Here is a 22494-nt window from a genome sequence, read left to right as displayed (position 1 = left end):
GAGAGAGTTTGAAATATGGGCAAAAATCTTTCCACTTTTGAGACATGAACCTATTAGCAGCAGTAACTCAGCCAATCTCTGGCACATCAGGCATAAAGCTAAAGCTTGATTCTTCCAACTAATCAGTCGCTCTTAGCTTTGAGCCAAATCAGTCACAAAGTGACTCAAGGACCACAAAGTCGATGTTTTGTAGCGGCCCTGATCTGTGTCTCATAGAAAAGTTGTGGACGTAGCTGAAAAGGTTTTGACTCAGTCACAGGACGAATGGACCAAAATGCCAGTGAACCACCATGAGAAGCTTGAGGAGGAAAGTACCTTTAGCAAACAAAAATCATTTTAGTGATCTTCACAGAAAGCGCTTTAGTTTTAAATTGATGTCAGACAAGAAAAAAGAAGTCGGGCCTATTTTTACACAGGTATAGGTAAATATCTTCTTCAGCTGTGTGTGGCCATGTAGCCTTACGTTCATTAAGGAGTGACTAAAAAGACGAAATCCATCTTCTGCTTCCAGACTTCCCATTTCCCACTCGAATCGGAAGACAAAAAGTGAACAGTTCCTCTGTGCCGCCACCAAATCTCTGAAATCCTGTCAGAACTGCAGAGTCTTTGCGCTTTTAAAGGGGATTTTTACAGCCCATCCTGGCAGCGAAACCATTTCATAAACCTCAACCCTCCTGTGTTTTGCTCCGTTTTGAAACACTCTGTCGGCAGAGCGAAGGTTTTCGCTTGCATCATAATCAAAAACATCCTGTACTTTATGAGTCACGTCTGCTAATCCTGATGTTGTTTCAAATGTCAGATCTACACGTTTCCAGAAGCATTACCTGTCTTCTCACCCACCGGCGCGGGGGTCGAGTGGGAAAATAGGTGTTTTCTCCTGAGGTCAGAGGCTGTTAACCATAGAGCATCATCCTCAGACATTCTGACAGCGGCTCAAAGCAGAGAGGCTGATGGATGGCGGTTCCCATAGGGAGGCAGGAGAAAGTGGTGCCGCATAGCAATTTTTTGGAGGGTTGACTCCCTCGCAAGCTTCGAAAAAAAGTTACTTTTAACTTGAAAGTCTGGAGTGAATGAGAGGGATTCGGAGGGTGAAATAACCCTCCCTCGCTGTGATTACTCCCTTTTTTTTCACGGCCACATTCTGCTTCATGTGGGTTTAATGTAAACTTTAAACCTTGGCAAGTGGATTTTAACACGGCCTTTTAAAACTGAGCACAAACCGTAATTCCAGAGAGGAGCCAAATGAGCAGCTTCGTTTGTCCGGCTGATGTGTTACTCGGCTGCCATCGTTTGTCCCTTTGAGATCACTTTTCCCTCTTCCCTTTCCCCAAACGTCGCTTCACATCGTCCAGACGGTGGTATATCCCGCGGGAAATGAAAGCAGCAGCACCTTTAACGCGGGCCGTTCCGGAAAATAAGAGAGTTTGAGGTTGGGAGCTGAGCTACAAGATGAATAACGACGTTTCACTCTCAGCGCCTCGGCCCTGACTCACCGCTCTCACAATCATTTCCAGGAATGCTTAAGAGAGAAACAGCCTCCTTGCCCAACGCTATGCAGGAGACAGTCAACTTTGACCGGAAATTACATTTATTTTGTTTCTATCATTTAAGCAGAGACCAGAGAATTCCTCTTAGACTTGAAGGCCATATTATATTGGATTTCATTTTCTTACCGTTGTTCTTCTCGGCTCCCACTCATTCTCTCAATCCTGAGCTGCACCTCGACACGGGGTGCTTTAATAGACAACTTAGCCCATCAGGAGATGCATTCATCACGCTTTTATACTCCCACAGACTAACCCTGTCGGCGCTTGCTCCCCAGCAAATGAAAAACACGCATCTTGGCTTAGACTTAAGCCATGTTTTCTTTTTCCGTCTGTTTCCAAAACCTGATAGCCTCCGAAAGCATAAAAGACTTCGCTGTAATTTATAACTGCTTCTGAGAGCCGTGATTTATCTGCATTTCCCAATGTTCAGGCAGCGGTAGTCTGCAGGCTGAGAGATAAACCGACAGCGCTGATAGTTGGTGCTTTATATCAGATTTGACTGCAGAAGAATCATTTCTGTTTTTCTGAACGCTTACGAGGCTCACCGATGTGTTTGAATAGGGATGAAGGAATGTATAAACACCAGATGATTGTTCTACACTCTGCCAGGAGACAAATTCACTGTATAACTGTTTCATGCAAGGGGATTACTACGGCGGAGAGCTGCTCAAAAGCTATTTTCATTTATGTGTGTGTGTGTGTGTGTGTGTGTGTGTGTGTGTGTGTGTGTGTGTGTGTGTGTGTGTGTGTGTGTGTGTGTGTGTGTGTGTGTGTGTGCTGATGGTATAGGGACTAGCTGTGTATACTGCCACCAATTGGGCAAGCAGGGTACGTTTTCACATTTCCTCAACCATGCATGGCCATCAGACAGAAATGCTGAAGTCATGGTGAGCTGCTTGCAGGTAAAAAAAAAAATTATTCACCTTATGTTGGCAGAAAATTCCAATAATTCATCTGTTCATTAAAGTGGGCATCATGCATCACTGGCTGTGTTTTAAACTGACTTTTTTTGTTTTTTTTACGAATCCTTGAATTCACAAGCATTCGCCTAAACCGCTAACATATTTTGGATTTTTACCCTGCTTTGCTTTTATATCTTTAAGTTTAATTCTCTGATTTTTATACTTATAGCTTCACAACTTCCATTCTAGGTTCAGACGGGAAGATCATTGGTGGCGCCCCTCCTCCTACCTTCATTTCCCTTTAAAATAACAACTGACTTCTTTGTAAAGAGTTGTCAAACACAAATGTGACAACAGTTTAAAGCAGACTTAGGCATTTTAATAAAAAATATACCTGGAAACATTGGTTTGGCTCTTAATGACAGTCAGGTTTATTAACGTGGCCTTTTTGGGGACAAGGAGTTGCAGACATGTTATTTAAATGTTAACAAAATGCTGTTGGTGTAAACTGCTGCGTCATGGAGACAGGAGTGTTTATAAATTGACAATAGTGTGCTTTGATCTGGGCTCTTCTCAAACTAGCTTTTACCTTCAGCGTCCACCATCAACTAATTTGAATTTATTCTGCCTCCACCGATGAGTTAAGTAGATTATAGATTCATTTTGGATAAAACCGTGAGATTTGCTGTTGTGTTTTTTTTTTTTTTTGTGAAAGTTTATTTTTATTTTTTTTTCAGAAATTCAACAGGAACACCACATGAGATTAAAACTTCAACTGGGAAACTTAGAGGTCAACAGGAAGCCCCACATTCTGGGTTCAATAAGATCAGATAAGAAATTCCTTTATTGTCCTACAACGGGCAAATTCAGGGGTGACAGTGGCAAAGACACAGACTAATTGAGTTACACACAATTCATAGTCATGGAAAAACAAGCTTGTCTAATCTAAGGTTAGTTCTATAGCAACAAAGAATGAGGTTTATCAGAAATACCAAAAATAGGAGTAAAAAATAAATTAATAATATGGTATACTCGGGTAAAAAGATGAAATGTTAAAGGTAAGCAGAGTAAAAACTCTGGGACACGGTGTAAAGGATTCCTCATCAGATCAGAACCTGTGCCACCATCAGCGTGTTTGCAAACACTTATTGAGTCTGTTGTGAGCAGCAGAGATTATAAAGTCTAACAGCAGCTGGGAGGAACGACCTGCGGAAACGCTCCTTTGAGCATCTTGGGTGTTAGCAGTCTGGCATTGAAAGAGCTCCAGATAAACTGCTGCACCAACAAACCACACCATAGAAGAAATAATATAGCTTCTGTCCCTTAAACATGTAGAGAAACTTGTTATGGCCAATTCATCTTCTGTTGAATTGGCCATAATAAAAAGTGGAATTAGCACCATTATATTATGATGATGCTAATAATATGATGCAATAATATGCTAATACTGCATATTATTGCAGTATTAGCATCAGCTGATTAAATCACGAAAAAGAAATAAGATGTCATCAAACTGTTACACCGAACAGGTTTTTACTCTCGTTTGAGTTATATTTTTGATAACTATTTTATACTTCTATACTTGAGTGAAAATGCTTTAAAGAAAAAGCTTCTTTACTTAAGTACAACTTTAGGCTATGCTGTCTTCTCAGATTAATTGTTTATAACCTTTAAAACAGAATCTCATCTTTAAAAAGCCTTAACTTTCCCATTAATGCTACATTTCTTCGTTGTTTTTTTCTGCAGCCATAACAAAGGCCAGTCAGCTTTATTATTCTGATGTACTTTTTTTTTTTTTTTTTTTTACCAAAGGAAGTTTCCTGTCTTACTTTTTTTTTTTTTTTTTTTTTGTCGAGCACACACAATCGCCCACAGCAGCTGTAATGCCGACATAAGTGGAAAACGTTCTTCGTATTTATTTATTTTTCCTCCGGCTTTGGGTAGAAGGGGTTATTGAGGGAAGCAGCCTTTAAAAGAAAGAGGCCCCCCTCAGGATGTCTGACATGTTTCTGCCGGGCCACAGTCCGCTGGCTGGCGCGCAGCGCATGCTTGTGGTGGACTGTTTGTCTGCGCAGAAGTTGGCATGGCCTCTCCGTTCCCTCCGCATCTGTTCTCCATTAGAGGAGCCGAGCGTATAAAGCAGGGAGCTGACAGGGGCTGGGAGCTAGTCTAGTTCCTGCCTGGCTGTGGATGGATCATGGGGTTTAGCGTCTGGCTGTGTGTGCTGTGCCTGCAGGCCAGCCTGCTGTCGCACGCCCTGGACTGCTCCGAGGGAAGCCAGGGAGAGCTGTGCGCTGGCGGAGCGACCGCAGACAGACAGGTACGTGACGCACCATAATGGATCTGATAGTTAGGGAAGGGCAAAGTGTTCATCAAGTGTCAGTCGGCCGTCTCTGCCGCTCAGACACTGCCGAGGTAAGTGCTGCCAATACCAGTCTATTAAGATGTTGTCTGCAGGAAAGGACGTAATAAGTGACCTCGGGTCAAATAAGACTGAAGTACATTATGGTAATAACTTACTTTTTATTTATTTTTTATTGCAAGGCTGTTTTCATTACATTTTTTATCTAATGTTTAAAACATGTTAAACGAAGTGCTAAGAAATGTATAAATAATTTTTTTTTTTTTGTCCTCTTAATTATTTCACTCCCTAATGTCTGTCCAGCTCATGTTTTAATGGCATCATTTAATGTGACTTACATTCATCATTAAATCCTTTATGGAAGTGTTCTTAAAATGAGATTTTAAAGCTTATTATGCATCTTTGGGTCAAATGTCTATACACAGATGGTGATTTTGTTACTGTTCCCTCAGACATAGTGTGGCCAGTGTTTACACAGTAGCTCGGCCAGACCAAACCTGTAACTCCGCAGGAATGTAACTTCTTCCACTTTGACTCCTTGAAAATCTTCTCCAGGATGGAAGGAGACGTTTACAGTCTGACCGTGACCTTTTTTTTTTTTTTTTTTTTATAACAGAAACAAAGTCTCGCTGTGATGTTTTTTACTGTAATGTTACCAGCAAACCAAAAATACATACCCTCCTCTGGAACAAAATTGCTCCCTGTCCCCTTTTTTGGGGGGGCTTTTCATGTGGCTGTCAGCTGTTAGACTTTAAGCTGGCGGTCACCTTTTCTTTATTTATTTATTTTGCAGACAGTCCTCATGTTCTGTCCTCATCTGGACAAATGATCCGACAGCTAAAAAAAAAAAAAAAAAAAAAAAAGCCTCATCCGAGAGAGTTTGTGCCATATGTGCATCTTCTGAAGCAGTTATTTGTAATGTAATTACAGCGCGCACACAATTATAAGCCTCAGTTGTGGCGAGGGGCTAACTAATACCAGCAGCAGCATCTTTTTCCACAGGCTATGTTTAAACCAGTTGGCTTAGTTTGCTTGCGTTTTGCCCATTCTTACCAAAATTATGTGCGCTTTGGGATGAGAGCTGCAAATTAAATGGAGAATTTATGGGACTCAAAAAAAAAAAAAAAAAAAGCAGAAAGACACAAACGTTTGTGCCAACGTCAACATGAGCACTTCAGAAGCAAACATGAAATTGTTGAATTTACTGCTTAGTCAGTATTAAAGTGAGTCTGATTTGGGGTTTAAAATGGTATACTAAGTATAAATATTGACTCTGGCTTTTTTTTTTTTCTCTCTCAGCATGATGACAAACGACAGCAGAGAGGGCTACACTTACGAGAGCAGCTGGTATGTACAAACCTCAGCACATTTTTCTGACAAATTCTCAAACTGTAGTGTGGCTCGGATGCCACTTCAGAGTAGCTGCAGTTCAAACTGGGTAAAACACGGGGAATTAAGTCCTTTAATAGGAAAAATCAGAAAACAAATCACTGCGGCACTGGAAAGTTTAAGAGTCACTTAGATTTCTTGCATTGCTTGTATTTCAGTGCAGACAAACAAAAAAACAATGATGTTTCGGGATGCTGGAGGGTTTTCCTCAGATTAGCTGCCTGTTCAGGGTCTTCTCAACGCAACGCTGCGTTTGAGTTACTTCCAAAATTGGAGCTCAGATCTGAGAATGACGCCACAAGATGTGGGCGTGGTCTGGTTGAAGGTCGGATACCAGTGGGATTTGCTAATTGCTGTGGTGCTTACTCACAGTTAGTTCATACCTGACCAATTTTAAATGTACAGAAGTCACTAATTTCCTGGGTTTTTGGACACCTTCAATTTTCTGAGCGTAAACGCAGACTCCTGTTGGGGCTTTTGTTGCATTTCTGACTGGAAACATCCAAAGTCCGAGCATGAGCACGCCACAATGATCAGGTTTCTCACTATAATCAGTTCACGGTAAAAACCAGAACAAGTATTCTTTCTTTAATTACAAAGGTAAATTATAGTGAAACAATCACAAACCATGATACTAACGCCACCATTTTCTACAGAAGGCAATAGGGTCTCATGGCGGACTGCAGCATTTTCCTCGCGCAACATAAAACTTCAATCTTCCAACCTTTTTTTCTGTTTTCAATGGAAACAGGTGAAATTTGTGTTCAGGGGTGACTTTTGCAGTCACAGCATCAGCCACTCTTTTATCTCGATCCTTACAAATCTCAGTCATCTTTAAACGCTTTCTGTAAAATCTCAGACATTTTTAGAGCATTTTGTATGTGGCCATACATAAGAGCCTTAAAAAAGAAAACATCTGCTTCTATCTTTTTTATATTAGAGCCTAATAAGTTCTATTTACCTTTACCACTCAGCAAATAATTGGCTACGTTCAACATTCTTCATCAATGTCAAACAAATAAAGTCCCAAAAAGTTAAAAAGAATCTTTAAACCACAATCACAGATAATTCTGAAAGAAACAATGATGTAAAGAAAGAAATTAGCTTTCTAATTCCCTGGAACCCAACAAACTTCTGTCTGTTTACAACCTATGACTCCAAACTGCAGCAGTCTTAAAAAATTGAGCTAAATGGGAATAGGTAGAAGACATTTAAACCGATTCCACATTATCTGTAATATTTTACCGCTAACTGTCCTCTTTGCTGAGAGTAAAACCTGCTGTTTCTTACGACTGAGCGTATCTTAGGAAAACAGGTGGATCGACAGCAAAGATTCCCCCCATGGGCAAATCAATTCAAACATTATTTATGTTGCTCATTTTGCTAAATCCTACTCTCTGTGCTGAAGGTGGAATTCAAGTGGACCAAAATGAATTATAGGCGCGCGAGCCCAGCTGCTCGCATGACCCGATCCACGTCTGCATTTTAGCACCCAGAGAGGCAGGCGGGCAGGCATTGTTGTTTCTCGCTGTGGTCTGTGGTGCTGACTGCCTCATCCTCTCTAGGATTTGTTCAGACGTAAGAGGCAGCTGGAGCGGAGGGGCCCCACCCACCTGAGTCACTCCAGCCTCCCGGGAGCCGTCTCCGTCAAGGGCTACCCTAACACTCTCATCCAGGTAAACCGCTCCTCTAAGTCACCCAGGAATCCAGCCGGACGTGTTAACAGCTAACTCCGAAACTCAAGCCAAGTTTTAGTCAGCGGGGATAATGAGTGGGCACTCATCTGTCTGTGAGCACCTACTCACTCATATGAATAAAGAGCTGATTTACAGCCACATAAATGAACATGAATACAAAGGCAGGATTCTCTTAGCTTTGATTTACTTCGATGAGTCAGTCTTTTTATATTTTATAGATTATAATCTGCACATTTGGGTTTACCCTTTAGAGACTACTAGTGGTGCATTTCACAAATATTGCCTACAAATTGTCGAGAAGAAGCCATCTGTGACAAACGGCAAAAGAAAGTCGGCTTCCTCTTCTTCCACGTGGTTCCATCGCCAACATGTGGACGAAGGGTGTTCCAGTCAGATGAGACCTTCTCCTCGTTTGCTAAATGGAAAAAAAGTTACAGCCCAAATCATCCTGAACACACCAGTGCAACAGTAAAACACGACGGTGGCAGCATCATGCTGCGGGGATGCCTGGCTGGAGCAGAGACAGAAAAGCTGGTCCAGAGTTGACTGGAGGATGGATAAAGGGAAATGAAGGGAAATCCTGGAAGAATTACCTGGAGGTTCCTGGAGATTCGCCTCACAGAATAGTCAATAACACCAAAAAACAGAATGATCAAAGAACCTCTATGTGTGCTGACCGAGAAAATGCTCAGACCTGGTTTTAAATTAAAAAAAACACTAAGACTTGAAAAAACTATGTTGCATTCAGCTCTTTTTCAAAGACGAGCAATCAAAACATTGAATCGTTCTGTGTGCAAAACTGGCCGAGACGCACAACCCAGATAAAAAAAATAAAAAAAATAAAAAATCTAGCTGAAGCAGCAGCGAAATATGCCTCTACAAAGCATTTCCTCAGGGAGACCGGATTACAAATCCACGCCTTCATTTTCCCCATTTCTATTTGTAAAAAAAAAACACATTTCACGATTGATCACCACTTTGCCGCTCCGTCACATAAAATCCCAATAGACCACACGGACGCCTGCATCAAACAGGAAGAAAAAAACGTGACATTTGATGCATCCGATTATCCTAGCAATATGGGAGCGTCGGTGTTAGAAAAGGCTGGAATGTGTGCATTAATGTCGATGCTTTCCCTTTAGGCCGACAGGTCGAGGAGACACTTGACTCAAGCTCCGAATAAGAAGAAGAAGATGCACAAACACCGCCCGGGCTACCTCTCCCTCCTTAGCAACGACAAGACAGCCAACCCCCTACAGGTGAGTTTCCATGGCAAACCAGAGGCAGCAGAGCAACAGCTGGCCAATAGAGGCCTGATGCCATAAGGCTGCCTGGCTCTGCTGGACTGGATGGGCTCAATGTTCTCATCTCAACAGGTTGTTTGTTTGCACATCCCCAAATGTCGTCCTCAGATAAACTATACTGGTCGGGAAAAAAATATATAACTAACGCAGCCGAACGCTTTTCAGGTGACCAGAGTGAGGAGACAGGTGAAGCTTGACCCGTCCAAGAGGGGGAAGTCGGGTCGCTCTGGAGCGTTCTCGGTCCTGGTGAGTCGGCGCTCGGCGTGTCTTGCCACTGGAGCGTGACATCTGATCAGCGTTTAGATGACAGTTCCCTGTGCTCCGCAGGGAGATCCTCAGATTGACGGACAGAGCGACAGGCCCGAGGGGAGCATGTGAGGCGCTGCGGGACGGGGAAGGCGACTCGAGACCAAGGAGGCGCGCGGTGCCGCCGGACGGGGGAAATGTAAAGTGTTGGAACAGAGAGGCTGTGGAAATCTCTGTGTTGGCACTCACTGTGTGTGTTTAGTTTTCCGTCAGGTAGTTCTGTGAGTGTCTGCCATGATTATTTTTACCAGAAAGCTGCCACGCATTAATCAGAGCAACCCTGTGGCACGTTCAGTTTTACTCCGTGTGTCTGCATGTTAGAACAAGAGATCTTGTTTTCTGTATTTTTTTTGCTGTAACCTATTTAATCGCATCTAAATGTTTGGAGTATATTTTTGCACAACTCTTTTCTTTTTTTTTTTCTCCTTTTCTGTCATATGAGGTTTCAATAAAACTTTAATGGAGAGTTATAATTAACAAGTCTTTAATAATTAAAAATTGTATGCCATTTTACATGAGGAAGTCCGATTTCTTTTCTCTTTACTCCATAATTAGTTACATTTTTCATGTAAGACGCCTTTAAATGGATGATTGGGGGGGGGGGGGGGGCTTGAAAGACCCTGTTTACAAAGCCAAGTTACAGATGGAAAATGTTAAAGGTATAGACAGCACTCCACGGCTGGCACTGGTGGCAGCAGGGTGGGCCCAGCCCAGGCTTAAAGGAGATCCACTAATCCAGTCGGATCACTGCAGCCAATGGCAAAAAAATAAACGAGAGAGAGAGAGAGAGAGAGAGAGAGAGAGAGAGAGAGAGAGAGAGAGAGAGAGAGAGAGAGAGAGAGAGAGAGAGAGAGAGAGAGAGAGATCTAAATCAAGTCCAGACCATCTGTTGCAGGAGTTGGACTATTTTTAAGAATCTAGTGCCATTTTAATTATTTTTGGCCTTTCTTTCTGTCCAGACTGAATGCAGTTCAGTCTGGACAGAAAGATTAGTTCCAGCATTACGCTGGGAACAAGGATAGGAAAATATGTGCCGATCTTTGTGGGCTGCTGTGAAGTTTGGTCTCTGTGGAAAAAAACACCTGCACATTACTGTTGGACAAAAGGGCAGAGCTTAAACCTGTTTGTTTTTTTGGGTTTTTTCCCTGGAAAACAACACAGTCTATGTAACTGTGCCTGGCCAAAGGTTCACCTTGAACTTACTTGCACATGCCTTGTTTTTTTTATATTAAAAAAACTGTTTAAATCAGTGTATTTTATTGTTTTTCATTCTTCAAAAATACATAGGTCCAGTTGACGTCAAGTCAGACTAGATGAATAACCTCAGTTTTCAAATTCTCAATTGTACTTAGGCCTGAGCATCGACTGGGCCGTTCCAACACACAAATATGCTCCCATCGTAGCTCTAGCTGCATGTAGAGGGCTGTTGCTCCGCTGAAAGGTGAACCTCCACCTCAGTCCCAAGCCTTTTATATATTCTAACAGGTTTTCTTCCAAGATTGCTCTGTAATTAGCTCCATCCATCTTCTAATTAACTCTAACATGCTTCCCTGTCAATGCCAAAGAAAGGCTTCATGGTACCACCACCATGCTTCACTTTTGGGGTTTGCGTGTTCTGGAAGATGCACAATGTCAAGTTTCCCCCATATATAACGTCTGGCATGTCAGCCAAAAAGTTACATTTTGGTCTCATCTGACCAGAGCACGTTCATTAACTAAAAATTGTCCTGTTGGCAGATTGGCCCACCTGAGCTGTAGATTTCTGCAGCTCCTCCACAGCAACCATGGGTCTCTTTGATGCCTCTCTGGTCTTTCTGCCATACTCCTTCCACTTTTAGGGTTGAACGGCGCTCCGTAAGATCTTGTTTTGTAATAATAAAACGCTTCTTTGAAAGTTCCCACAATTCCATTCATGACCGATCTGGTGTGTTCCTTGGTCTTCGTGCTATAAAAAAAAAAGTTCAAATAGCATGAACACATTGGAAAGAAACTGTAAAAGGGAGTGATTTAAACAGGCCATTGAAGTAAATGGACCGATTCACTCGTTCCCTGATCAAAGCCTTTTTACTCCAGCTGATGTGAGAGGAGCGGCGCTCATGATCCCATTTCCGTGCTTTTTTTCCAGGCAGAGTCACAGAGAATCACAACACAAAAAAACACTATTTATAAACCTGCCATTTTCCCCCAAAGCACATAATTGGTGGCAAACATGCTTCGGCGGCCCGCTCTGGCAGAAAATAGACAAGCGTAAAGCCCTGATGTTGTCACTCAGTCATCACGCAGCCGGAATTAGCAGGATGCGATCAGTCTCAGCCTTCCCGGCGACAATTCATCGTGAGAAAGGGAATCTGATTTTTCTGAATCCCTGATGGAAATTAAAAAAAAGAAATACCTCATTAGGAGAACAAGAGAGACTCACAGACCCTTTTCAGTGACAGACGTCATCAGGGTATTCCTTGGCTGCATTTCTGAGCAACCAGCAGAGCCTGAGGTTTAAAAAATAGACCCAACACGGCTCTTAAGGAAATGGCTAATTTTGTACAAGAAAATGTAAAACTAGATTTAAATGCTGAATGAGTTATTTGTTTTTGTAAATCTGCGAACACGTCAACAAGCGTGGGCGAGGTGCCGTTACGGTGTGTGGCTTCGCTTCCACTCTGTTCCCGGCCCAGATCTGCCTCTCCAGACCAAAGCTGATCATGGGGACGACCCGCCAAATAATCTGGAAGCTATTAATCTAAGGGTCTGTGGCAGGAAGTGAGCCAAGCAGGGTGGCATCTCAGACTTTCCCTGAGAAGCTTAGTCAGGTTCATGAGTAGTTAGTGGCTTTTACAGCCAATTTCCCCGAGCTCTCCAAAACCACGCTATAAGTGTTAGTTTCACTTTGACCCAGATCATCCGTCCTGAGCAACATGCGATGTGGGAAAACACGGTGATAAACAAGTATGATGAGCGCAGCAACCATAAATGAGTCCTTCTGGAGCCTTGGAGAATTACCCAATTCTTAACATTTTTGTTTCAGTCTTTCATCTTTATGAAAGTGAAGCACATTCGAGGCACAAATGTTCATAAGAAATGATAAAAACGTATTCTTAGTGAGGGTTAGGGTCAATTAGCACTCCATTGATATGTACTGGGTGAGAGATGATTGTGTGAGGAATACAATCTGTGGGTCTAATATTTCCATCGTTGTTTCCCATTGCATCGTTCTTTCAATACCTGAAATGAATTTAATCCATCAAAAAGATTAAAAAAATACTTCATAGATAAAATGTATCTAGTACTTAGCAATGAGATTATTTGATGTAGACGCAATAGTATGTTTGTTTGCTTTTAAAGTAATTAAGTAGAGTGGGAGTGCAATATTATACCATTTTACTTTCTCAACGATGGAGTTTGTCTCACTCTTAGCGTTGCTTCAGTGTTTTGTTGTTATTTTTTTGGCTCACAGGCCTTTATGATGCCCAAAGTTTCCAGTAGTACCAACTTTGGGCGGTTTGCTTCAGTAAGTAAACATTTTATTTCTATGGAAGTGCTAGATCCTTCGTTACTAACCAAGGAGTACTGTTGAATAATTAGTTTGAATAACTGTGTGAATTAACATGAATAATTTCACGTGTTGTTCTTCATCTGCAGTTTTAATTACGAAAGTTTTTTTTTTAAACTGTTTCCACCAACATACAAGCTTAACCACACAATGACTTTGTGGTAATGTTGAAAAGACATTCAAGTTGTCTGAGATGTATTGAGAAAGTAAGAACCTGTGACATATTTGAGACCAATAAATTAGCATTACATGACGATTCCTCTGTGAAATTTAAAATGCCTTTCAGTCAACTGTGAAAAACATCTGCAAAGTTCTAGTATCGTTTCAGAATATTTCCCTTATCAACTGATCAATCAATATATCTGCCTATGAAACTAACTTTTATTTTCAGAGCGCTCTTCATCCAGTCAAATGTAACACAAAGGGTTCAGCAGACGCGACGTGTCCAGGTCCCGCGGGTAAATGATGTGAACTGATCAATTCAATCTGAAAAACTCACAAAGAGAGAAAAGCAATTAGAAGAATTTATAGATACAATAATATAAACTTTGGCGCTCAGACCTCGGCAAGAAACTTGAACGCTGATTTAAACATTAATGTAGATAAGCAGATGTATGAGAATAGGGATATTTCCCCCAGGCCTGAAACTGGTGGTGGAGTGGAGATAAATAAAGTTTGTTCAGTCCATATGATGATCTGTTTGAGCTAGATGTCCGACTTTATAAACACAGGTTTGCATGAACTGTCCATGATGAGCAAGCTTGAAGCGACTGTGGAGAGGAAAAACTCCCCTTTGGGAAGAAACCTCTGGCAGAACCAGGCTCAACATGGCGGTCTTCTGCCGGACCGTTTTAGAGAGTGACAGGGAATTCCATGAGAGTCCAGGAGGAACTACACTCTGGTAGGGGCGAGGTTGAAGGAGCATCGAGGAAAGCCAGATGGAGCTTGCTACGATGGTGGAGAAGGGGATGGAGGTGGGTTGAAATGGTCGTCTGAATCGAAATCCGACATAGTGCGACTATTCTTGCGCTTGCTGAAAAGCAGGCTGAGAGATAATTTGGAGTTGCTTTTAAAGGTGAACGCTGGATGATGATTGGGCTTCGTGGAGGTGCGGCTTGAAGCGGATTGGCTGCATCGAAGGCGGACCAGCCTCCGATTGGATGGAAGTGAGCAAGAGTTTCTTTAGTTTAATTTCAGCCTTTAGCTTCATATCAAGTAAACAGACATAAAATGAGTAAAACAAGTAATTATTGCTAATGAAACAATAAAGGATTAGTGTAAGAAAAAATAATCAATGACAGAATTTGAGGAACTTTGGAATAGCACTGATGTAGATTAACAAGAAAACATTGAACATATATGTGCATTGTACATATAGAAAGGGAAAAAAATATATAATGTGTATACAACTTTACAACATACATAGTAAATGTGAATATCAATAAAATTTAAGTATGGCAAAGAACAATTGTGTCATAAACTGTAAAAAATACTTGCTATTGCTACTAACAACATCAAAATAAAGAAATGTAAATAGATAATATAGAAGTTGCTGTAACTGAAATAAACAAATATGCAATAAGAGATAATAAAACTTTAACCAAACACCATACTGAACAGAGCAAAATAAATCCCTTCTGAAATAGATAGGTGGTCAATATAGCTAGGTATATTTTATTCTCAAACATGTTTAATCACTTCTTTAAACATATTTCAGATTCAAAAGTTGTTTGCTTTCATGAGCAGAAAAAAAACTGTTAAAAAAAGACTGTAGGGATAAAAAGAAACACAAAAAAACTCTTCTTTTTTTAAAATATACCGACATGGACAAGTGACACCATGAGGCTAAATGTATGACATTAACCCAAATGCCTTTAATAGCATAAAATTGAGTAAAACTAATTCAACTGAGAAAATAAACTGAAATAACTGAGCATCTTATTTTCTCTTTTCATTACAGTTTGAAGAACCTTTTTATAGTCAAGCATTGGTGTACTTTACAAGCTGAAATGACTGTGCAATAAAAAATAAAATCATTCAGGGCACATATAAGCCAGTTATTAACTTTGAACAAAACAGCTGTATGGGTGTAACACATCGTCTTCATCAGACAAACTACGCTATAAAGTCGTAATCCCGCATAAAACACAAAATGAGAACGACTGAAAATAAAATGAAAGTGAATAAGTGCATTAACCCCAACAAGTGTGTTGGCTTAATTTATCCGCCTGTAAAGCTTAATATTAAACGTGCTGCGCCATGTTAGATCGTCCCTGAGGCGTAATTCCAGTGTGAATGACAGCCCAAATGAGGTATCCCCTGCTCAATATTCCTGGAGTGTTTCTCATCGGTTCTCCGCGGCAGCTGACCTCAGACTGCAGCCTCCCTCTCAGGCCGCGGTTGACTCCTCGTAGACATCTCCTGCCACCTCCCATCAGATCAGACACGGGGTGTTGCCTGCCTCCCCTCTGCTTGTGTCACTCTGAGCGGCCCTCTGAAGTCTGTTTGTCAAAACTTCCTGCCTCAGTGCTCCCACTCCCACTCTGACTATGAGGAGGAAACATTGTGCCGCATTAGCGCCGCATTAACAAATTTACCTAAAGTCTCTTGTCTTTGGCTCTTCACAACCACTATTGAGCATTTTCCCCAAGGATAAACCTCACACACACACAGCCGCACTCTCATAAACACCTACAGGTGCTTGGATCCGGCTACTTACATGCTCACCTATTTTTATCTTCAGCTACCACTTTATACATTTCGTATTGATTAAATACTGCGTATAATTCAGTGATGGTATTAAGGTGTTGCTGCATTGTATCTGTGGTTCTATTGGTTGTGCTGTTCTTTTTACGTCTCTCTTTGCAGGTGATGAAGCAGACTGATGAAGTTTTGTCAATCTCTCTCTTCTGTATCCTCTTTCTTTTACCTTTTCTCCTTTTTTTTCTTCTCATGTTCTCTCCTCTTCTACTTTTTCAATGTAGTGTCTGCATAACATGAATTATTCGCCACATAAATCATAATAAAACTATCTACATATATAAATCAAGCAGAGCGCAAAACGATAATGCTCCACTTGTGAGATTAAAATCTGTTGGGCTTTTTGTGGCATTAAGACAACTATTCTTATTGTCACAGACAGGACACTATAAAAAAAACACTAATTTACCCAAAGTCGAATATTGCAAATAATGAGGACATTTAAAAAAGAAATCAAAAAGCCGCGAAGTAAAAAAAGATATAGTAAGAAATCAAAACACAATGCAAAGTTTGTTACAAAGCCACAGGCCTCTATTAGTCATTATAATTGGATATTATAATTAACTAGAAAAAGCTGTTCCTGCGTAACAGCGAGTGAGAATGCTAATCTGTAGAATGATTGAGCAGAAGATGCAGAAAACATTGAAATCAGATTTGAAGAATTTGAAAATAAATTAAGAATTTGAAGAATTTGAAAAATTTGAGGAATTGGAAGACATAGAAGAATTTGAAGAAATTTGAAGAATTTGAAAAAAATAAGAATTTGAATAATTTGAAAAAATTTAGGAATTGGAAGAAATTTAAGTATTTGAAGGAATTTGAACAAATTTAAAGAATTTGAAAAATTTAAAGAATTTGAAAAATTTGAAGAAATTTGGAGAATTTGAAAAAATTTGAAGAATTTAAAGAACTTGAAGAAATTTGAAAATTTGAAGGAATTTGAAATTTTCAAAAAAATGTAAGGAAATTGAAAAATTTGAAGAAATTTTGAGAATTTGAAAAAATTTGAAGGAATTTGAAAATTTTGAAGAATTTGAAGAAATTTGAAAGAATTTGAAAAATTTGAAGGAATTTGAAAAATTTGAAGAATTTGAAAAATTTGAAGAAATTTGGAGAATTTGAAAAAATTTGAAGAAATTTGAAAAATTTGAAAGATTTGAAGAATTTGAAGATTAAGAACAATTAGAAGAATTGGAAGAATTTGAAGAATGTGAAGCATCTGAAGGAATTTGAAGAACTTAGAAGAAGTTGAAGGAATTTGCATTGATTTCAATGGGAGCAACCAAAAACACACAAAAAGTGAAATATTTTAAAAAGTATAAAAGTTAGCATAACCATGAGTCATAGTAGGCATGCCGGGAACGAGCCGAATGTCTTGACACCAAAATTGTTGAAATTGGTTGAAGTATGCGGGAGTAGTTTGACGCCGACGGAATAATAATAATAAAGAAAAACAGGAAAACAATAAGTGATAATGCTGTATGGCATTCTCACTGATAATGTGTTCAAATGGTTGTGATAAAGGGTTAGTAGCCTTTAATGATTACAACTAGCAATTGGAATTATTATTTAACAATTATGAACCTCATTTTTAATTCAGTTCAATTCAGTTTTATTTATATAGCGCCAATTCACAACACATGTTATCTCGAGTAACAAAGTTCCCATTGAGCCCGGTTCTGCTGGAGGTTTTTCCTCCTCGTTAAAGTGGAGTTTTCCTCTCCACAGTCGCCACATGCCTGCTCGGTATGAGGGATTGCTGCAAAGCCATGGACAATGCAGACGACTGATTAAATTATCATCATTTAATCTGCAATCGCCTGTATTGCCTAACCTAATATTATCATTACGGCAACTTCTGTGTTGGTGATCCACAAAGTCTTGGCCTTGACATTATACAGACAGACAAATGATGGAGAGTCTTTGTCCTAAGATGAGCAGAGCTGAGAAAAATGTGCAGGCTTTTGTACGTTGTTTTTTCACTGGGCAGTATTTCTGCGAAGCTCTCCTTGAAGATGATTGATGTCTGCTGAGTAACATATAAAAGCCACTGTGCCCAGCATACCTCATTAAAGCAGAAAATACTGCACAGATCATCTTGGTGCACCCATTTATGGATCCAGAGAAAACTGATTTATCCGAGCGAAAGTGCGCACAGGTGTAGTGAAATGATTTCACGTGCAAGGACTGGAAAATGGGTAAAAAGTAAGCTGACGAGGGATTAAAACCACAAACATGTACGGCCTGCACATAGAGGCAGAAACGTGCACCCTGGCCGGGACGTTTGCCACATCTGCGTGAGCCTGAGCCGGGGGTGAAGGGACAAAAGTGCTCCCTCGTTCTCCTTTCCCTTCCGATTTATCCAAAGGTCACTGCCAGCTTTGAAGTGGACAGAGCTGTCAGTGGAGAGAAGCTGAGGGGAACACGCAGGGAGTCGGGCAGGCGGGAGAGGAATTGCAATCAGACTGCAGCCCGCTGAAGATGGAGCCTCACGGGGCGTCATAACGGTACACATTAGGTCATTGTCTTTAAGCAAACCACTTCAGGGAAACTTCAAGAATAGAACAAGCCGTAACATGTGGTTGGAAAAAGTAACTGGTTAATCCTTTTTGAGTCATTCCTGCGTGCACCAGTCATTACAACAACAAAAAAAAAAGCGACCAAAGCAGCACAAAATGACTTCAGATAACAGGGGATGATTAAGTCTGGAAAGGGGGACACAGAATGGAGATAGGAATCACTCGTGGCTTTTCGTTCCCTTATCTCCTCGGCTGAGTAACGTCCCTATCTCTCCGTTATCTGCCAATGAGTTTGCACAATAACCGCATGGACAATAAATGCCAGTCAGAATCCCAGATAAAGAGCAAAACACCAGTCCTCTGCGGAGAAGACGTGGAGAGGCGAGCCAGCAGCAGCAGCAGGAGAAAAGCAACCACAGAGTGATTAATCTTGCCGCAAAAAAATAAATAAATACTCTCCAAAGTTCAGCTCTTCAACCAGGAGGCTGAAGAGGACCAGTCGGGGCAGAGGCACATTAACGTTTCATTTTCTGATCCTACAGCTCTGCCAGAAAACTCCAGGAGTCTCACGTTGAATTTCATTTCAGAGTCATAAATAGACGCTTCAGAGCAGCAGAGCGGTCTGGCACTTTGACCGTCCTGGGAGGACAATAAATCACTCGGTCCTACGTACTGCAGTGGTGCCCCGGTCCCTCTGGATCAAAGAGCTCTCTGCATCTCTGCACCACTCCGCCGCTCCAGGACGAAGACGAAAAGTAGAGCGGCCGCAAGGCGGAGAGAGAATATGTGAGAGAATATGTTTTTGTTTTGGATGATCAGCTGTTTTCATGTTTCACATTCGTGCAAACGCAGTTATACGCCCCGCACGTGTTGTCTCGTTACAAGGATGAGCTTCATGCCATGATCCGGCACAATGGCGCATGATGGTGAAGTGAAAGGATAATGACGCAAATGTGCCACGTGGTAACTCTGGAGGAGCTGCAGAGATTCACGGCGCAGGTGTGAGAATCTGTTGATCGGACAACTATTATCAGGCGGTGAGTCTACACATCTGGAAAGTGGTGAGAGGAAAGCCGCAAGACGTCCCGTTCAAAGTTTGAACAAACGGTGGGGCGCATGGCAAACGTGGCAGAAGGCGTTGGGCCCAGATGAAACCAAAACTAGCCCTTTACGTCAGAGCACTGCCCGTTGAATGATTTGGATCAAAGTATAGTCATGTGTTAGAATGGCCCAGTCAAAGTCCACACCTAATGCAGATTGAGAAGTGATGGCATGACTTGAAAACTGACGTTCATAGATGCTCTACATCCAGACAGATTGAGCTCTAGCTATGATGCGAAGAGAAATGGGGTGAAAAATATGTCTCTGAATGTAAGAAGCTGGTAGAAACATACCTCAAAACACTTGCAGCAGTAATTGACATGAAAGGTAACTTTCCCATGTATTGATTCAAGGGGGCTGAACAAAAAAAATGCAAGCAGCCGTGTGTCATTCATCTTCCACCCTACAATTACACACTACTTTACTGTCACATAAAGAAATAATAATGTGCATTGCAGTTTGTGGCTGTAAGGTGACAAAATGAGACAAAATTAGATGTGCTGTAACATATTTTATCTTTGACTTGATCCAACTTCAATAGAAGTAAAAAGGGTTTCTGCTGTTGACAGCAAAACAGCACCACTGCCCTGATGCCAACTCAAGAAATTCAATTAGCTGAATAATGTACCATATGTGGTGCATTAAAGGGGTTAATTTATACTCCAAATCTGACTATCTTACAGGCATCACTGTTGTGAATAAGCAGGAATCATATCTGATATCTGCATGAGCTCTTTTGCTGCCGAATACAAACCTGAGTAGTTTTCTCAATGTGTAAAGAAGGCAGGCAGGGCCTGATATAGACTGCCCTCTGGTGGTTAAAATCGCTTTTACAACTTAGAGAAACCAAAACATGTTCGTGGAGTTATGTGGACAAGAAAAAAGATAAGAGATGGACGCAATTAAACTTGAAACAGTCAGAAAAAGTAAATCATTTTTCTAATATTTTATTAAAAATATTTTGTTTAGTTTTTTTAAATTTTCTCCTGTAATTTTTGTCTGTTTTATCCTGTTTCTGTTTGTTTAAAATATTAAAATATTCCTTTCCAGACTTTTTTAAATTTTGTTTAGAGAATTTGGCTTCATTTTTTTTTTCTTTTTCTTGTGTGTAAGGAACATTGAAAGTAAACATGGTGCAGATTTGTATAGATTTGTATTATTCTTAATGATAATCTTACATGATCAGACATCAAAAACATGGTCCTGCTGAACTTTTGGAGGGCAGCTACGGTGAGACACAGAACTGTTTAGCGACCACCCATCCGGGAACGGTCAATAAAGATCACAGGTGAAACATTTGAGAAAATAAACCCATTTCAAAAAGAAAAAGACTAATGCAGCTAATATATTACTTTTAACTCAGGGTCTTCTGGGAAGAAAACGGTGGTTTACTGAGGCTCTCTAGTGAAGTCTGCATGTAATTTCATACTTTATCATTTTATTTCGTTTAAATGTACCTTTTACTCCTTTGTGTTTAATGTGTACATTTTAAAACAATAGTTTTGAAGTATGGCAAGTCTCTTGATTTATCTTTTTATTTATTTTTCGTTTACCCTATACTTCCTTGTTTAATATAGCTAAAGATAATGAAAAGTGATAGAGGGATCAGGAGCAAAGCAGACTTCCACCACCTTAAAACAACTCTGGTCCCAAAATGGTACAGTTTGTGTAAGAGGATCTAACCAGAACACACCCATCAACATTGCATTTTACAGTAATAATTTATACTCTATATAGAGTTTATTTATAAACTGCGATAATATTTTAGCTTTTTACTTTGCTCTACTTTTATTTCAGACTATTACTCTGTTAAAGCTGTACAACTTTCGTTCCCAGCATTTTTTTTTTTATTATTCGGGAAGATTATATTAGCAACACCGCCTCCAACTCCCATTTCCTGTGTAGATAATTATTGACTTCTGTAATAACCTCCCATGAAGTTTGTGTAAAAGTCCATTGAATAGTACTCCTCATAAAGGTTTTAAGACCGTAGTTATTTTTAAAACAGCAGCAGGTCCTTTTATTTAACTTTCTTCCCTCTTGAACAGTCGTGAGCTTTAAAGTCCAGAAACAGCTGTATTCATAGTTTTTTACTGCAGATAAAACATGAAGTTCTTCTAGCCTTTTCATGTATAATTTTGTGTGAAAAGCAATGAACCATCGCTCAATGACAGAAAACAAAATTATTTCTCTTGAGCTGGGGGCGCAAATTGTTGTTGCACACTTGTGTTACAGTGGGATTTGTTGTGTATTTTGTATTGGGAGCCCTTATTTGACAACAGCTTAATATCATGTATCCAAAAAAATTAAATAACACACAAAAAGGAATGCGCATCATTATGAAGTCACATTTATTTCAATGAGCATTGCTTTCATGGACGGTCTGAGATAAGGAGACGTCCCCCTGCTGCTTCACCGCCTGCAGGACCTGCTTCGACACCGCCTGGTATTTTTCACTCATCCTCTTCACTGCAGCCTGGCAGCTGTCACACTGCGCTTTCAGCCTTTTTATTTCCTCGATCAGTCTGTTCTTGTCCTGCACCACCCGTAGGTGCTGCAGCCGGTGGGCGTCTCTGGCTCTCCGGACCCTCTCCAGGGCTCCGGCTGCAGCGGAGGCCGCGCGCCTGTACTCCTCCTTCTCGCGCTCGGCATTTTTCAGCTCTCCGGCCAACCGCTGGTTTTCGGTGTACACTTCCGGGACCGGGTCGGCCCACCTCGGGTCCACCTCCCCCGTCTGCCCCAGCTCGACCCATTCAGTTTCGAAACACTCCAACGTCCCCGTCATGTTGCGTTGGGAAAGGAAACTACGTAAAAAATCCAGCATTGAAAGCTGTCTGTGAGCGCTGCTGGGTGCCGACAGCTCAACCTTGTCCCGGATGGTTTCCACCATCGCCTTTAAGTCTTCTTCTTCGTCGTCGTCGTCATCTCCAAGGCTCCATTCATCTTTCAATACATCGTCCCCAAATTCAAAGCTATCGCGACCATCTGTAGACCCGTCGTGTTGCTGTTTTTGACCTCTGTCAGGAGAAGAGTCCATCCTCACTTCTGAACTTCGCGAGA

At 40.9% G+C, this 22494-nt stretch overlaps 2 protein-coding genes across 2 annotated transcripts; one reads left to right on the top strand and one right to left on the bottom strand.

Annotated features, from left to right (window-relative positions):
* The first annotated feature begins 4504 nt into the window (after positions 1-4504).
* si:dkey-12l12.1 lies at positions 4505-10020 on the top strand. Its single transcript, XM_036125522.1, has 6 exons — positions 4505-4769; positions 6111-6158; positions 7766-7876; positions 9040-9156; positions 9367-9447; positions 9529-10020. The coding sequence occupies exons 1-6, from the start codon at positions 4647-4649 to the stop codon at positions 9577-9579; spliced, it is 531 nt and encodes a 176-aa protein (XP_035981415.1). The 5' UTR covers positions 4505-4646; the 3' UTR covers positions 9580-10020.
* Positions 10021-21768: 11748 nt separating this feature from the next.
* LOC110368593 (sperm-associated antigen 16 protein) lies at positions 21769-22485 on the bottom strand. The gene has a single exon (XM_021316891.2). It carries the CDS (start codon positions 22469-22471, stop codon positions 21791-21793), a length of 681 nt encoding a protein of 226 aa, XP_021172566.2. The 5' UTR covers positions 22472-22485; the 3' UTR covers positions 21769-21790.
* Positions 22486-22494: the final 9 nt, after the last annotated feature.

This window comes from Fundulus heteroclitus, chromosome 21 (assembly GCF_011125445.2).
Source record: "Fundulus heteroclitus isolate FHET01 chromosome 21, MU-UCD_Fhet_4.1, whole genome shotgun sequence".
Lineage (NCBI taxonomy): Eukaryota > Metazoa > Chordata > Actinopteri > Cyprinodontiformes > Fundulidae > Fundulus > Fundulus heteroclitus.
The sequence above is the reverse complement of the archived record's forward strand: the minus strand, read 5'-3'. Positions and strand labels throughout refer to the sequence as shown.

Coding starts and splice junctions, on each gene's coding strand:
- si:dkey-12l12.1 (XM_036125522.1), top strand. CDS start 4,647: ATGGGGTTTAGCGTCTGGCTGTGTGTGCTGTGCCTGCAGGCCAGCCTG. Junction 4,770..6,110: donor GAGCGACCGCAGACAGACAG/GTACGTGACGCA, acceptor TTTCTCTCTCAG/CATGATGACAAACGACAGCA. Junction 6,159..7,765: donor TACACTTACGAGAGCAGCTG/GTATGTACAAAC, acceptor CATCCTCTCTAG/GATTTGTTCAGACGTAAGAG.
- LOC110368593 (XM_021316891.2), bottom strand. CDS start 22,471: ATGGACTCTTCTCCTGACAGAGGTCAAAAACAGCAACACGACGGGTCT.